At 40.1% G+C, this 17,490-nt stretch overlaps 1 protein-coding gene across 1 annotated transcript; it reads right to left on the reverse strand.

The window, feature by feature from the left end:
• Positions 1-12,352: 12,352 nt before the first annotated feature.
• LOC122051472 (receptor-like protein kinase) lies at positions 12,353-17,049 on the reverse strand. Its single transcript, XM_042612628.1, has 3 exons — positions 16,781-17,049; positions 13,569-16,329; positions 12,353-13,121 (listed from the first exon to the last, which is right to left on the reverse strand). Exons 2-3 carry the CDS (start codon positions 16,309-16,311, stop codon positions 12,778-12,780), a joined length of 3,087 nt encoding a protein of 1,028 aa, XP_042468562.1. The 5' UTR covers positions 16,312-16,329; positions 16,781-17,049; the 3' UTR covers positions 12,353-12,777.
• Positions 17,050-17,490: the final 441 nt, after the last annotated feature.

A 17,490-nucleotide genomic window follows, 5' to 3' on the forward strand; every position in this document is an offset into this window, starting at 1 on the left:
ACATAACACCAGGGATTGTCATAGTCTTCCTCTAATCGCCCACCCCGTTCCCAGAGGCGGCGGTCGTCGGTCGCCATCAGCCGACAGGTGACAGCTGACAGACGACAACAGACTCCCGAGCGGCATCGCTCTCCGAGGCGGGAGAATCTCCGGATGTCTAGGGAACGTCCCCGACCATCCGCTCGGGAAGAAGAAAATAGAAGCAATACTTCCCGAGGCGAGATCAACATCATAGCTAGTGGGCCGACCGGAGGAGACTCCAACCGAGCAAGAAAGGCGAGCGTCCGGCAGCTCTAGATCCATGCAGTCGGCTGCAGCCGAGAACGAGCGGAGGGACCCGAAATCAGTTTCGGGCCCGGGGACTTGGATGGAGTTGAAGTGCCCCACGACGACGCTCTACTCATCAAAGCGGTAATAGCCAACTATACTATTCACCGCATTTTTATTGACACAGGAAGCTCGGTCAACATCATATTCAAAAAGGCGTTCGATCAACTACAAATTGACCGAGCCGAGCTGCTGCCCATAACAACCCCCCTCTACGGGTTTACGGGCAATGAAGTCCTGTCGGTCGGACAAATCCGGCTGGCTATCTCGCTGGGAGAGGAGCCGCTCAGGAGGACGCGGACAGCAAACTTCGTGGTGGTCGACTCTCCCTCATCATACAACGTCATTTTGAGACGAGCCGGCGTCTATAAACCCTCCGAGCGGAAGACCGTCGAGCTCCGACGTTAAATATCAAGAGACGAGCCGGTGTCTATAAACCCTCCGAGCGGAAGACCGTCGAGCCCCGACGTTAAATATCGAGAGACGAGCTGGCGTCTATAAATCATCCGAGCGGAAAACCGTCGAGCTCCGACGTTAAATATCGAGAGATGAGCCGGCGTCTATAAACCCTCCGAGCGGAAGACCGTCGAGCTCCGACGGTTAGAGACGAGCCGGCGTCTATAAATCATCCGAGCGGAAGGTCGCCGAGCTCACATTAAATATCGAGAGCGAGCATAAACCCTCCGGCGGAAGGCCGTCGAGCTCCGACGTTAAATATCGAGAGACGAGCCGACGTCTATAAACCCTCCAAGCGGAAGACCGTCGAGCTCCGACGTTAAATATCGAGAGACGAGCCGGCGTCTATAAATCATCTGAGCGGAAGACCGTCGAGCTCCGACGTTAAATATCAAGAGACGAGCCGGCATCTATAAATCATCCGAGTTGAAGGCCGTTGAGCTCCGACGTTAAATATCGAGAGACGAGCCGGCGTCTATAAACCCTCCGAGCGGAAGACCGTCGAGCTCCGACGTTAAATATCGAGAGACGAGCCGGCGTCTATAAATCATCCGAGCGGAAGGTCGTCGAGCTCCGACGTTAAATATCGAGAGACGAGCCGGCGTCTATAAATCATCCGAGCGGAAGGCCGTCGAGCTCCGACGTTAAATATCGAGAGACGAGCCGGCGTCTATAAACCCTCCGAGCGGAAGACCGTCGAGCTCCGACGTTAAATATCGAGAGACGAGCCGGCGTCTATAAATCATCCGAGCGGAAGGTCGTCGAGCTCCGACGTTAAATATCGAGAGACGAGCCGGCGTCAATCATCAGCGGAAGACCGTCGAGCTCCGGCGTTAAATATCGAGAGCCGCGCCAAATCATCCGGCGGAAGGTCGCCGAGCTCCGGCGTTAAATATCGAGAGACGAGCCGGCGTCTATAAATCATCCGAAGGCCGTCGAGCTCCGGCGTTAAATATCGAGAGGCAGGCGTCTATAAACCCTCCGGCGGAAGACCATCGAGCTCAGGCGTTAAAGAGACGAGCAGGCGTCTATAAATCATCCGAGCGGAAGACCGCCGAGCTCCGGCGTTAAATATCGAGGGTCGATAAATCATCCGAGCGGAAGGTCGTCGAGCTCCGACGTTAAATATCGAGATACGAGCCGGCGTCTATAAATCATCCGAGCGGAAGGTCATCGAGCTCCGACATTAAATATCGAGAGACGAGCCGGCGTCTATAAACCCTCCGAGCGGAAGACCGTCGAGCTCCGACGTTAAATATCGAGAGATGAGCCGGCGTCTATAAATCATCCGAGCGGAAGGCCGTCGAGCTCGGCGTTAAATATCGAGAGCAGTCGCATAAACCCTCCGAGGCGGAAGACCGCCGAGCTCAGACGTTAAAAATCGAGCCGGCGTCTATAAATCTTCCGAGCGGAAGACCGCCGAGCTCCGGCGTTAAAATCGAGGCAGCCGGCGTCTATAAACCCTCCGAGCGGAAGACCGTCGAGCTCCGACGTTAAAAATCGAGAGACGAGCCGGCGTTTATAAACCCTCCGAGCGGAAGACCGTCGAGCTCCGACGTTAAAAATCGAGAGACGAGCCGGCGTCTATAAACCCTCCGAGCGGAAGGTCGTCGAGCTCCGACGTTGAATATCGAGAGTCGGACCGGCGACTATAAACCCTCCGGCCGGAAGTAATGCTGTTTAGCGGTAATTCCAGTTAAAGCCATGCATGTATTCAACTAAGCGAGTCCCGCGGACCAAGTGTGCAAGCGGGCGGGTTACCAAGAGTACCTCGTAAACATCTGACGAAAATCCCATTTGCAAAACGAGATATATTCAGCCGAGCGGACTAGCTATACAAAATACTTCGTGAGAAATCCCTTGCAAAACGCAAGAGAGGTAGGATGAGAGGCGATTAACGAGGAGAAGCGGAGGATGGTTTCTTGGATGCGCCGCTCGACACTACGGGCATCCAGTCAGTCGGACTATGTGCCTCCTTCGACTAGACTTGAAGGGGAGGCATGTGATCCGGTGGTAAGAACGGAGGATGCCGGGCCGAACGGAAGGATACCGGGCCGAACGAAGGATGCCGGGTTGAACGGAAGGATGCCGGGCTGAACGACGAGCTGCAAGGCGATCACATCGGGCGAAGTCAAAGAGGAAGGATGTCTGCCAAACGAAGCAGGCGTGGGATGATTAGCTCCAAGCGCAGGAGGGATGGATTGGGAACTCTCTCCCAGGATGCATGAAGGATGCGGGGCCGGCATGGAAGAACTTGCCGTGTTGGTGAGCGGACCAACACCTCTTGTGGTGTTGGCGCAGGATCAAGGACTCTTCAATAGTAGACAGAGAGCACCACCGCAGGATCAGGACTCTTCTCATATAGTAGACTCAGTCTGTGGAACACTCTCAGCCGAGCACCCGGTCGGACCTATGCCTGCCGAGCGGCTGGCCGCTCGGCGCGGGAACAAAAGAGACAAGGACAAAGGAAACATCGGGGGAACATCTCCTGACAACGGGTATGTTCAACGACCAGGCCATACGCAAGATCTTACAACAGAGGATCCCGCTGTCCCATCATAGATGTGCTCGGACTATAGCAGTATGGTGTCAGGTAAGCTCTTCTGACAAGCTCATACCGAGGTATGGACAGAAGACACGTATGCACCTCGGTATGTGTGCCCGAGCCTCTTCACAACTCTATATAAAGGGTCCTTACCCTTCCCCGGAGGTACGCATTCTACGATATCTGGAGCCACTTCTTTGTTGAGCTTTGCCTGACTTGAGCGTCGGAGGGTCGTCGCCGGGAACCCCTTCCCGGCCCGACTTCTGTGCAGGTTCGCCGGAGGACCATACGACCGGTCGGAGATCTACGTCAGCAGCTCAGAGAGCGCCACGTGCCCAGCGTCCGTTGATTCAGCATTCGGACAGGATCATCCTCCATTGTGATTGTGGTTACCATTTGTCGTCAAGATTTCTTTCACTCATCGTGAGTCATCGTCGGAAGAGCTAGGTACTGTTAGATTAGGTACAACTTAATGTTGATCAGATTTATTTGGGATTGATCTACACTTAGTTATTAATTTTAGATTGGTTTGGAAAATGTGTAGTTGTTGGATCAACCCTTGTAGCTCCATCCCTGGTTCCGGCAGCAGCTCCACCAGTCCACCCTTTCTACCAGCAGGGTCCACCGACAGTGAATCAACAAGGGAGCATCTAAGATTTGGGTGAGTTTGGTTTGATTCATGATGGTTATTTGGTAGTTGATTGATTTAGATGGATGCATGGTTGATGTTAGGATCATTGAATTGTTGTGGATGAATTAAGTGTGTATTGATCTTAGAAGATGACCATGATTAAATTTATTAACTCATGAGTAAGATTGAAGTGAAGGAATCGTAGATTGAGTTAAACATAATTGGATTAATTAATTAGGTTAATTAATTCGATTAGGGTTTTCTCTAATAATGTTAGGGATTTTATTTAGCTATTTACTACATATGTATTAGCTAAGTACATTATGTGATCTCAGGACTTTGATTCGAGGCGAGCGTCTCAACATAGGATTGGTTTGACACGATCTACGTATAAAAGTGGGTACTTCCTGCTTTGTCTCTTTAGTATATTGATCTTAGTGCATGAGCTATTTATCCAGATAGTTTCTATGTTTATCTTGACTCCACTCGTATTTTTTTATGCTTGATACTTCCACTCAAACCTTTGAGATATTCATTTCTATATCCATACAGTCTCTTGTTGTCATCTATGATGTGTAGCAGATATTAGATACCAACCTTGTATGATTTTATTGTTATTTGTTTATGTATCGTATTAAGCATGCTGGCTTCATGTAACATACCTGATTCCTATTTATATGTATATGATGACAGTTGTATTTTGTGCATCATACCATTGCATGTTTGTTAACGACAAATTCTCCCTTGCGGTCGAGAGAGTCATTGACCAGGGCCGCACACTCGGCCACTCGAGAGAGTGGTAGCTGGAGCAAATACTGCTTGTCCTGTCGTGCCCCCACTCGCTCACTCATGAGTAGAGGAAGCTAGAGTTGCGAGCAGCAGGGACCCCCGTCGTAGATGTAGATAGTTAGCTACTATGCAACTGTCCACTCGGTTACTCGAGAGAGTGGTAGCTGGAGTATTGTACAGTTTGTCACTGACCCGGCCTCTCGACCATACAGGGGTCATGGAGCAGAGGGGTGGGCTGGAGTGACCATCAGTGCATACGTTTTTATTATTGTTATACCTGCCTATGATGTTGTTTTCTTATGTTTACAGTTGTTCGTTTTGCCATGTGATACATTTATACTTGTTGAGCTATATATGTATTGATCGCATGTTGTTCGACTCCGGTTTACTTATTGATAGAATGTTTTTACCTCACATGATACCTTCGTAGTGATGAACAGTTCAGTAGTCGATTGGTATTACTCCTGATCTTTTATTACCTAGCCTAGGATATGGTTTCAGGTATGAGCATATATTACGATTTTATTTTTAGTATCTACTATTCCTCTTATGAGACTATATATCTTTGACTCACTCTCTATTTGTATAGTATGTTATATTCATGCACTATCTTTCATTTACCCGCTAAGTCCCATCACTCACCACCCCACAAACTGATTTTTCTTTCATCAGGTAGCAGGTAGTTGAATCAAGGATGCTTGGGATAGTCCTGGCTGCTAGTCTCGCATCACATTCTAGGACAGTTTTCCTTTCGGTCTTTTTTTTGCTTGAATGGTATAGTGCTTTCGCGAGTTTGCGTTGTGACTAGTTGATGTGGATTTTGGAGTCTAGTTTGGTGATTGCAGGCGTTTTGGGTAATTGTTTTGTTGGTTTTACATTCGTATATTTTCTTTGTGATTTCCGCTATGTTTACTTTCAGCCGTGTGAGCTGCTTATAAATTGCGTGGTTGTGTTTACTTTCAGCCATGTGGGTTGCTTATAAACTACGTGGTTGTGCTTATATCCAACCGTGTGGGCTATTGAATATGTTTATATGTTGAGTGTGGATGTATATTGGTTCCAATTGTCACTGTTACAAGGGAGGTGCTGCCCGATTTTATATTGGACACATTTACCCTCGGGGCGTGACTGGATAGCTCCGCTCGACCCTTCTTCGATGAGCCTGTTAGTTCTCTTGTGTTGGTCTCCTTAACTTTGACCTCCATATCGACTGTTATCTCCGTCCTTTGACCTGTATTTAATGGACTCCCTTTATCATCGCATTATTAAATATGAAATACAGATAAAAAAAATATCAGTTTATCTCAGAAGTGAATATAAAAAAATAATAGAAGGATTTAATATTAAATATAAGTGAATGGAAAACAAATGGAAGAGGAGAGAGACTCCATTGTGAATGAGACTTTAGTCCCACATTAAAAGTTGCAAGCCATTTTTGTTGGTTTATATTGATTCACATACATTGAGGATGTGAACAAATGCATGAGGAGAGGCTCTCTCTCACGCGTAGGTGCAAATCCAGGGCTCGGATTGCACTGAACCAAGTTGACTTGTGTGCGAGCGCGACCTGCGCACACGAATATCGGTCGGGGCAAAAATTTGTCCAAGTGGAACATCCAATATTTTACCACGTAGATCTTTCTGGCCATTTAAAGAACACAACAAGCAAAGATTCTCATGGGCGAATCTGTTTCAAGGAAATTACTACTCTCGCAGGCCTCAGCCAATCCGTCCTCCACTCTCTTCTCAGCCGACCTGCTTGCTCGGCCAATCCACCCACTGTGCTTGGCCGATCCACCCTTTCGTCTGACCAGCTCTTCTCTGCTCGGCCTGTCCAACATTTAATTGATCAAATTAATCCTATGTATTAAAATAAATACGTCGCAATATGATTGGGATGAAATATTTGTGTATATTGTATATTGAGAAAAAGATCTTGTACTTATTACCGTGACTAAAATACATATTATCAATACAATCTATCTTATTGTTTTAAAAAATAGATAGGTATTATTTTATAATTGTAATTTGACATAAAATTAATTATTTTTTTATTTATTTTATTTTGATATTTAATTTATTGTTACACATTTGCAGCCCAGTCTATCTCTAAATCCTGGATCTATCCCGACTAAAACGAAACACAAATTAGGATCAGAAAGGGAAAACCTTGGTTCCCACATAAAATGATGATGTGAACATACTGGTCAAAAGTGGTGAACCTGAGCAAGGCTATGAAGAAATAAATAAGGATTTAATTAACAGTATCATCACTGCATGTCGAAAAGGCGACCCGTTCACTCAGTACGTTTGGTTTAATGTAATCGATGATAAACTTACTTATTCATCTTAGATTATATTATTTAATCACATTTTAATTTAGATAATGATTGATTATCAAGTTATCATACATGCCCGTTATATCATAAAAATCATACATGCCCGTCACATCATAAAAGCAAAACGGTCATGTATCTCACAATACGATTACAAATTTTTCTTGATTTCAAAATTAACGAGAATCCAGTTACAAATTGTCGTCAGCACGAATAATGATGATGAACAGTAGTCGATCATCAAATAAAATATTAAACTAAATTATACATAAAACTTCTAAATAATTTTTTTTATCTTATTATATAAGATTGAAAAAAAATATTAAATTATGTTTCATTCTCTATAATTTAGTTATGTGATTATTTGATATCAGGTAATCACATTTTGAAGAATGAAATATAACATGTTATTTCTTGGTTAAATTTAGATAATATAATAAAATCTTATTTATTTGAAAATTTTAAAGTATAAATGAGTGTAACATTTTATCATATTATCCTTAGTTCAATCATAAACATGATAATATTATATATTTGTCCAAATGACAAAAACAAAAAATATGATGATATTATATGTTTGTTCACGCCCTTAATTTATAAAAATGAAATTTAAAAATATATATATATATATATATATATATATATATATATATATATATAATATTATTATTATTATTATTAGTGATATATATAAATAAATAAAATTAGATAATATTTTAATATTTTTATTATTTTAGAATTTTTTAGATAATTTTATTGGGATTTAGATTAAGGGGTTGTATTCAATGTTGGATTTTTAATTACTTTGAATGACTTTGTAGATTTTAAAAGTTTAAGTGTATTCAATCTAGACTTTTATAAATTTTATAGAAATCTAGTGGTATCCAAATTAGATTTTTATAGAGTTTTAAAAAGTCATGTGGTATTCAAACTTGACTTTTTAAAACTCTATAAAAATCTTTTGGTATCCAAAGTTTCAATAGATTTTCATGGATTCTTTTAGATATCCTTGAATATAAATTTTAACCAATAAGAGCTCTCCAAAATACTTGGTGCAATTTTAAAAATAAAATAAAAAGTCTTCTCCTCATCCTTGAGATTTCTATAGACTTCAAATCACTTTAATTTTTTTACAAATAAGTTCTTTCTCTTCCTGTTCCTCGATTTTGATTATTTCTTTGATCTTAAAGACCCTGCCCTTGTTCAACCTCTCGGCGGCCTGCATCAACCTCTCAGCATGCATTTCATGCGAAGCTGAGAGTCCTCTGCAATGATGTTCTTCGACGTTATAATGGCAAAAGAATGGATCAGAACAGCTGGAGCGGAACAGGAGCCGCTTGCAGTATTTTTCTCCGGCAACGACTCACTGCAACGGGCTGCAGGCGGAGATTTTTTCTCCGGTTGCTCGTGATGGGAAACAATGAGTGTTATCTAGTGAAGCCTGCGGTGCGCCGGAAAAGAGGAAAACAAATAGAAAAAATTGTTTGAGGTGGCTGGTGATGCTTCCGTCGACTACTTGCGAGCATGTCAAAGTCAAAGTCGATTTGGACGGTGGCACTGTGCGTAGAGGGAAGAGAAACTTGAGACAATAAGTTTTAATATAAAATATATATTAATAAATCAAATGAATTCTCAATTTAATTAATAGATAATTTAATAAAGTCTAATGAAATTCGACCTAAAAATATTCTATAAAATTTATTAAATTTTTAAAATTTCTAAATAAATTTTATATATTTATATTTATTTATTTTAATAATATTATTATTAATCAATTAATAATATTATTATTAATTTTATTACTAATCAAATTTATCAATTCAATATTTTATTAAAAGTTTGACTAAATTAAAAGCTTGACCAACATTTCAGGTTAATTTGGATCAAAATTATAAATAAAAATATTTAAAATTATTATAATATTATTGGATTTAAAATTATATTATTAAAGTTTTTTTTAAAGTGAGACATTATCTTCTTTAAGGGTGTCAATTCGGGTGGGTCGAGTTGAATTTTTTTTAACCCAACTCAAACCCGACCCGAACTCGAATGCAACCCGAAACCCCTAAATCCGAATCTGAACCCGACCAACCCGAACGTTACCCGGATAACCCGAAAATCCAATTTAAAATGATTTTTTTAACTATTTTTTTATAATTATTCACTTTTATCCCAATACTCCATCATTATCATATTAACATTTATATTAATATACATAAAAATATTTTAATTTTCAAAATAAAATTTGATTTAACCCCCAAAAATTCGAATAAACCCTATATTTAGGTCAACCCGAACCCGACCCAACCCAATCCGAAAATTTTCAACCCGAAAACCCTCCAACCCGAATCCAAAAATGGCCAACCCGAACCTAATTTTTTTCAAGTCGATTCGGATTGGATCATCGGATCGGGTTCATTTTTTACACTCCTAATCTTCTCTTTGTTTTTAGCCAAAACAAGATAAAAGTATAAAAAGTTGGATTTTTTTTTTTTGGACAAGTATGCTATTTATTATTTTATTAAAAAAATAAATTTAATTAGGTATTTTAGGGTTTGTTTGAAAACAAATATCATGCGAGATCATGATTGCCTACGTTTTTCCAAGATTGAATACACCCCTTTAAATCCACAAGTTTTCGTGAAATTTACAAATGTATGTAAAAGTCTTGTAAAAAAGTTTAGAATTCATGGAATTCTTTTCACAACTATATGAAACTCTATAAAAGTCAATAAAAATCTATCAACTTCACAAAAGTCTATCATTAAAAAAAAGTCAATGAAAGTCATTCAATCTCTTGATTGAATACCTATAAGTCCACTGATTTAATTTATTAAAATTTTAATCAAAGTACAGATAAACCTTCTTCCTCCAATTGTCACCGCGCACTGTCGTCGCCCGGACCCCCCCACCTGCCATCCTAACATAGATGGCGGCGACATCTACCGCCGTAACCTGCTACCACCTCTGGTCGTCGCACCTTTGCACGCCGCTGCTATGCTCGCACAAAGTTTCGGCGGCGATATGTGCGCATGAAGGAACATGTAAATTTTTAGTGAACAGCGGCTGAAGGGCATGTTCCAATCAATCAACTCCTATTACTATTGGCACAAGTAGGCATGAATAAAACTTAAGCCGTTACCTCTCAAATTAAAAATTGTGATTTCCGTTTGGATCATGCCCTTCAGTTGAAATCCACTGGTTAACTATTTGGCAGTGGATAAATTTTAGTTCTACATGAATCTCTTCAGGTTACAAGTCAAGCCCTTCCAACAAATGTCTCCTGTTGTAATTACAACGACATGAATAAACCCTAATTACTATAGGAGCAACGGCTGAACATGCCCTTCATTTGATTGAGCTGTAACAACTGAAGGGTTAGATTTTGTAGGAGTTGATTAATTGGAACATTTCCAATCGAGACATCTTCATGTAATGAGTTTGTAGCACCTCAATACTCTCTGTGAACCTGTTTTAAGATTGTGGGACAATCTTATTGTCAAAAATAAAGGGGAACTTACTGAATTGAAATCGAAATTCAACTTCAACTTATTTGTTGAGTAGCTTGAGTGGATAATCTCAAATTGTCAAATAAGAAAAGATGAGTTGCTTGGATGACTATTGAGTTGGATGAGTTGCTTGGATGACTATTGAGTTGCCTTGTATGGTTGAGTCCGAGTTGCATGGTTGAGCTGACGAGTCACCCCGGTGTCGAGTTGGTCGAGTACCGAGTCACCGAGTCCAAGTTGGTTGAGTCACCCGAGTGATGATTTCGCCGAGTGTTGAGTCACGAAGTTCGAGTTGGTAGAGTGCTCCCAAGTGGAAGCCGAGTCAGCCAAGTCCAAGTCGGTTGAGTCCGAGTTAGCCGAATCCGAGTTGGTTGAGTTCATACCAAGACACCAAGTTAGCCCCATGCCCAGATCACCGAGTGTCGAGACATCGAATGCTCCCAGTGCCAAGTCAAGCCAAGTGACCCAAGTGCTGACTCAGTCAAGTGCTTCGAGTGAGCCAAGTCTGAGTTGCAAAGTGCCAAGCTACGTTGGCTGAGTTGGGAAAGAAAGATGTCGAGGCTTGCGTTTGTCGCAATTTCCTTAAAACATATTGTCGATCGAAACGAATTGGTAGAAGAAGAAAGATGGGCTAAACGAATTTAGAGGAGTTTATTTTTGCTATTACATCTGTTTGCTCTCAAGGTCATGATCTCCTCTCATAGGAGCTTCATGCTTCCGCTGTATTGAATAGCCGAGTAACGACCATTAATTATCTTTAGCCGCTCGGTCTTCAATAATAATAGTTTCAAATCAACAGTTATGAATTCTCCATTAATTATCGATTAATACATCTGTTGCATTTGAACAGCAATCACCATTCTCTTGACAAATTTTACCTCGATCGGTCTGATATTCGATATGCACAGGTTGTGCTTGCACACTAGTTAACATAGTTCAGTTCAATCCGAGCCCTAAATTTATCTCCGTACGGGCCCACGCGTGAGAGGGAGTCTCTCCCCTATGAGCTCGTACACTAATCAATATTTGTTAATCAATATAAATCAACCAATATGACTTGAAATACCTAATGTAGGACTAAAGTTTCATTTACAATGAAGATTATTTCCTTTCCACGTCTTTTCCATTCACATAGCTAAGTAACTATGGTTTTGTAGCTGCTTCTCAGTTATAGCAACTACGGTTTTGTACCTTCTACAACGTGAATGTCAAATCCTAAATTTTGAGAGATTTTAACTTTTGATTCGAATTGAACCACGTGATGCATAATATATCAAATTGAAGTTCGTTCAAAGATCTACAATTAATTACGGATTGGAGCCATAACAACCCAAATTTAACTCACAAAACATCATTTAACTCCTTTTCAGAGATTCCAAATAATTTTAATCTTAAAACAAATCCATAGGTAGCAGCTACAAGTTGGTGATACAACTGTGTGGCATGCAGATACCAAACCGTAATTGGTATAATTGTGTAGTAGATATAGGATCGTAATTGCTACAACACGTCCAGATTCATGATCTTAATAGAAAACATAGTAGAAAGATAATAATAGGAATAATATAATAGAGACTAGTTGGATCATTAGGATGCCCCTTTGGTAAAAACTTAAGCGGAACGTCATCTTGAATTAAAAACTAAAGGACGCCGTTTAATTTTTCGCCTAAATGATTATGTTCCATTCAATTATGTTAATCTCTGTCCGTTGAACAAGTATGAACATTCTAATTTATTTATTTTAATATGCACGTTGTAAATGCATATGCACACGAGTTTGACCCTGGAAATTGGAAGTAAAAGGTCGTTGGGCGCCCGCAGTCTCCGAAGGCGGTGGGTTCCTGCCATATTCCTTTCTGTGGTCAGAGTTCGCCGGGTCCCTGCGAGTTTGGAATCGACAACGGAGCACGCCAAAGTTGTGCAACGGGACAAACACAGACTTTGATCTTTCGAATTTGCCCACCTTTGAATGAAAACTGGCAGAGATAAGATTTGTATTTTCAAACCTTGTTCTGTTCCTTCAGGTTTCTCTATACATAAGAAAATTTTGACTTTGTTTTATGAATCTCCTGTTAATGGATGCAAAGATGTCAGAACTTATTGCTAACTGTGATACAAATCCCTTCCTTGACAAATCATTCTTATTTACATTTTTTTCAAAAAGAAAGAAAAATAAATAAGATTTTACATACTAGTGGTGGGTTCCATGATATCATGCAGCTCCCTGACCACATTCTTCATTGAAGGCCGCATGCTTACCTTCCTTGCTACACATCTCATGGCCAATGAAAGAACCTTCTTCACTTCTTCGATCTCTGAAGTACCTCTGACTTCATTCGCGAGGTCTTCATCAATGACAGTTTCTATTTTACCACTGCCATCCAAGGTGGAAGTCACCCATCCTACTATGCACATATTTTCCGAGAAGGAAGGGTCGGTGGCCATCTTTCTAGTTATGAGTTCGAGTAAGACGACTCCATAACTGTACACATCCGACTCCTTGTTCTTTCTGGTTGTGAAGGCAGTCTCTGATGCAAAGCATAGAAAGCATAACAAGACAATTCAGTTGTAAGAAATGTGGAAAAGCATAGTAGTAAAGGGTAAAGCCTTTCATGACCACTGGAGCTTTCGGTCTAAGTGTTCAATTGGTCCTATTAATCAAGAAACATAACATTTAAAGAAATTCCATATTTTTATCAGGTAGGTAGATTTAAAGAAATTAATTGACTTTCCATCTTGAAAAATATTTTATGCAAACAAATAATGTTATGTGAAACGACCAATCTCTAAATCACACTTGGTGAACTCATGCGTAGAGTGGGCAACAAATCTAGTTTTTACTAACAATAAATATATTATTTGACAGAACAAAATAGAAGAAACCATACAAATTTGAATCTAAGCAGAGTGATTGGTTAACAATTGGCAATTTAAGGACTATTTTTACTCAGGAAAGAAAAAGGAGAAATGCATACCTGGTGCAATATAACCAAGGGTGCCAATAATAATAGCTGACTGAGTAGAATGTTGATCTAGATCAAGCTTAGCAATCCCAAAATCCGAGATATGTGGTTCCATATCAGCATCCAGCAATATGTTTTTAGGCTTTATGTCACGGTGTATGATAGCAGGGATGCAGTCATTGTGAAGATAATCTAGCCCTTGGGCAATGCCAACAGCTATCTTGTACCTCACCTTCCACTCCAGGACTAGTGCCGGCTTGTTCTCATGAAGAACATCATGGAGGCTGTCATTTGCCATATACTCATATAATAAAAGTCCATATTCACATTCGAACCAAAATTTCTCCAATTTCATTAAATTTCTATGCCTGATTTTCCCAAGAGTTTCGATTTCTCTGATCATACTTGGATTTGATTGTTTCTGATCTTGAAAAGCAATCTTCTTTACAGCATATATTTTCCCTGTGTCGAGTGTTGCCTTGTAAACTATCCCATGAGCTCCTCTACCAATTTCATATTGCTGATTGAAATCCTCAGTGGCTTCAATTACTTTCTTTAGTAGGAAAGAAGAATCTTCAAACAAGGATGGAACATCATCTTTCTTTCTTTTACACTTGAGAAAGAAAAATCTAGCAAGGAAAAGGACTAGAGCACAGAGCAAACCAGCAGCAAGAACTATGATTACCATCTCGATCTTAGATAAACTTTTGGAATTATTGTTAGGCATGCTGCATTGTTCTAATATGGTGATGTTTGTGCATAAAGAATCTCCCATCTGACATGAGATGCAGAGTTGAGGATTTCCTGTAAATGAGCTTGGTGATGATTCTGCAAACTTAAACAAACCTCTTGACAATGAACCACTAAAGTCATTGTATGAAACATTGATGTGTGTCAATAAACTGAAATCACTTATGGGCATCAAACTCCCTGTTAGATTGTTAAAAGAAATATCAAAGCTTTGTAGCATATTCAGATTCTTCAACTCAAGTGGAAGTTGTCCTACTAGTCCATTATCACTGAGGTTTAAAACTGCATTCAAGTTTTGCAATGAACCCAATGATGACGGGATGCTCCCTCCCAACTTGTTTCCTCCAAACTGCAGCTCAAACAGTTGATTCAACTTAGATAGGAAATCTGGAATTCCTCCACTGAATTGATTCTCTTGCAGTATCAACCGAGAGAGACTAGATAAGTTTCCAAGACTTGACGGTATTGTTCCATTGAAAGAGTTGAATCCCAAGTCCAACGTTAATAACATATGACATTTTGATAATTCAAAAGGCAATGGACCGTACAAATTGTTGTTAGATAGATTCAAACGCTGAAGGTTGGCTAGGTTTCCTATTTGTCGAGGTATTGGTCCATCAAGCTTATTCACTGACAAGTTTATATTGGTGAGATTCACAATGTTCCCTATAGTTTGAGTAATTTGTCCATTGAGTTTGTTGAAACTTAAATTAATATATGACAAATTTGACGTCGCAAGAAATTCTGGAATTGAACCACTGAGATTGTTCCGAAAAAGAATCAACCTTTGTAAACTCAAGCAATTCCCAACTCCTGGTGGTATTGTCCCATTAAGCATATTATTGCCCAATAACAAAAGCACCAATTGATTTCTAAAACATATATCAGGAGGGATGCTGCCAACAAGCCTATTATTTGTAAACATCACTTGCACCAGACTGTTGTTGATTCCCAAGCATTGAGGAATGATCCCTGTAAATTGATTATCATCAATGGTAATGTTAGTCAAACTTTTTAACTCACACATCTCCATAGGCAGTTGTCCAGAGAAGTTGTTGTTGGAGATATATATAATTGTCAAATTTGGGATTCTCCAAATTTCAATTGGAAACTCTCCAGTCAAATTATTTCTAAAAAGTGAAAGTCTTTCTAGATTTCTCAAATTACCCAATTCTCTTGGAACAATTCCTTCTAGTTGATTCTCAGACAAGTCTAATGAAGTTAAGGACTGACATTGGCCTATCTCAGAGGGAATTGACCCTGATAAAGAATTAATAGATAGGTAAAGAATCTCGAGCTTTGTCAACAAGCCAAGTGTTAATGGTATTCTCCCCGATAAATGATTGTCAAAAGCAGAAAAGAACTTCAAATTAGTGCAATTACCCAATGTCACTGGAAGATCACCATCAAATTGGTTGTAGGACAAATCTAAGTGCTCCAACTTGCATGCATTCCCATACAAGGAAGGAATTGAGCCAGTGAAATTGTTTTCATAAAGGTCGATAGTTTCAAGGGACGGACCATGGAACAAAAGACTTGGTATATTGCCACTTAGTAAATTAGTGGAAAGTGAAAGGTATGACAACTTCTTGAGGTTTTGAAGGGTTACTGGTATCTCACCTAAAAGGTAATTGTTTGAGAGATCCAAGTATTCAAGAAGGGTACAATTGCCTAGTTCTGAGGGTATAAGTCTAGAAAGATTGTTGACACCAAGATCTAGTATCCTCAGATGACTTAGCAACCCAATTTCTTTGCCCAGCCAACCAGAAATTTGACGTTCAGGAAGCTGAAATGAAGTCACGAATCCACCTCTGTCGCAATCGATTCCTACCCATCCACAGGGACTTGGGTCTGATGAGTTCCAGGTGGAGTTCACTGACCGAGGAAGTATCAAACTATTGGACAGGGCCAACAGAGCCTCTCCATCAGAGTTCAAGGCATTGCTTAGTTGAAAGAAAACCAAGAGCAACAATAATAACAACATAGGCCGTAGACCGAAAGCCATTACTGTGTCCACCTTTTCCTAAAGGAAACAAACAAGTCAATTTCTTATATATCCCATGATTTCTTTCTACTCAAGGCTAGAATCCACACAATATTACTAAGATGTTACGCAGAGAAAACATAAGAAACTAACAACATATAGTAATGATTTCCAACAGTTTCCGTATTAGGAGCTCAAAAACATAAAAAAAAAAAAACATGAAACTCTAGAGAAGAACAAACTGTCCAATATAGCAGAATCATAAAGCACACACAGTTAACACATTCAGGAAAAACAGGACAAGAGCTCTGAACAAGTGAAGATTATCACTGCTTCAAAGAACAGGAATAGCCTTTGGCTGAACACACACAAGTCCGGAATTTCAAGTAAGCTTGTACCCTTATAACAGAAAAGAAGATAAGAGAAATGAAAACTAAGCTTCAAATCCACAGAAAATCAAAATGAACCGTAAAATGAAGTACTGTCATACCTTCTTGAAGAGCAATTCCTCAACAATCCCTAGGTTTTATGATCTTTCCTCCTAGTTTGTTTTGGCTTCAGCAAAGGCGGTAGGCAGTGGAATCTGGCCTTGAATTGCAGGTCACTCTGCATCTCTTTCCTGTACATTTTAACTGGAATAGATGACTGGTATTGATATAGTTGCAGTTTTTCTGCGTCTGTCAAAGCAGCAGCCAAATGCAAAAACAAATGCCCAAAGATGAGAGTTCATACAGCAAATGGAAAAACAAGTGGTCAAAGAGAGAGTCCATACAGCAAATGGGCAAGTGGTCAAAGATGAGAGTTCACACAGCAAATGCAAAAGCTTTGATAACTTTAAATTTATTGTCAGATGGACAAAACTGACTCTTGACGAAGAATAATAAAAAAACAGAAAGAGCACGCAGACCTGGGGCGTTCACCGAATCCTAATCCACCTCGTAAGTGAAGTCTGAATTAACTTTAAACAAAATAAAACAAGCAGAGTTCAGAGGTCTGTCTTTTCTCTAGTCATTAAATTAACTTTCCTTTTCTTAGATGCATTTTAAGTACACAGAGATGGACCCGAGATTACAGTTACGAGGATTGCCAACAAATATCGCAAAAAACGTGATGCGCTCATTTCAAATGGTGCAGTATCATCAGCCCTATGACCAAAAAAAAAAAAATAGATAAATCAGGATAAATAAAGATCTCCTAAAT

This window comes from Zingiber officinale, chromosome 3A, assembly GCF_018446385.1.
Source record: "Zingiber officinale cultivar Zhangliang chromosome 3A, Zo_v1.1, whole genome shotgun sequence".
In the NCBI taxonomy this organism is placed as follows: Eukaryota; Viridiplantae; Streptophyta; class Magnoliopsida; order Zingiberales; family Zingiberaceae; genus Zingiber; species Zingiber officinale.

Coding starts and splice junctions, on each gene's coding strand:
- LOC122051472 (XM_042612628.1), bottom strand. CDS start 16,311: ATGGCTTTCGGTCTACGGCCTATGTTGTTATTATTGTTGCTCTTGGTT. Junction 13,122..13,568: donor CCTTGGTTATATTGCACCAG/GTATGCATTTCT, acceptor GCTTTGCATCAG/AGACTGCCTTCACAACCAGA.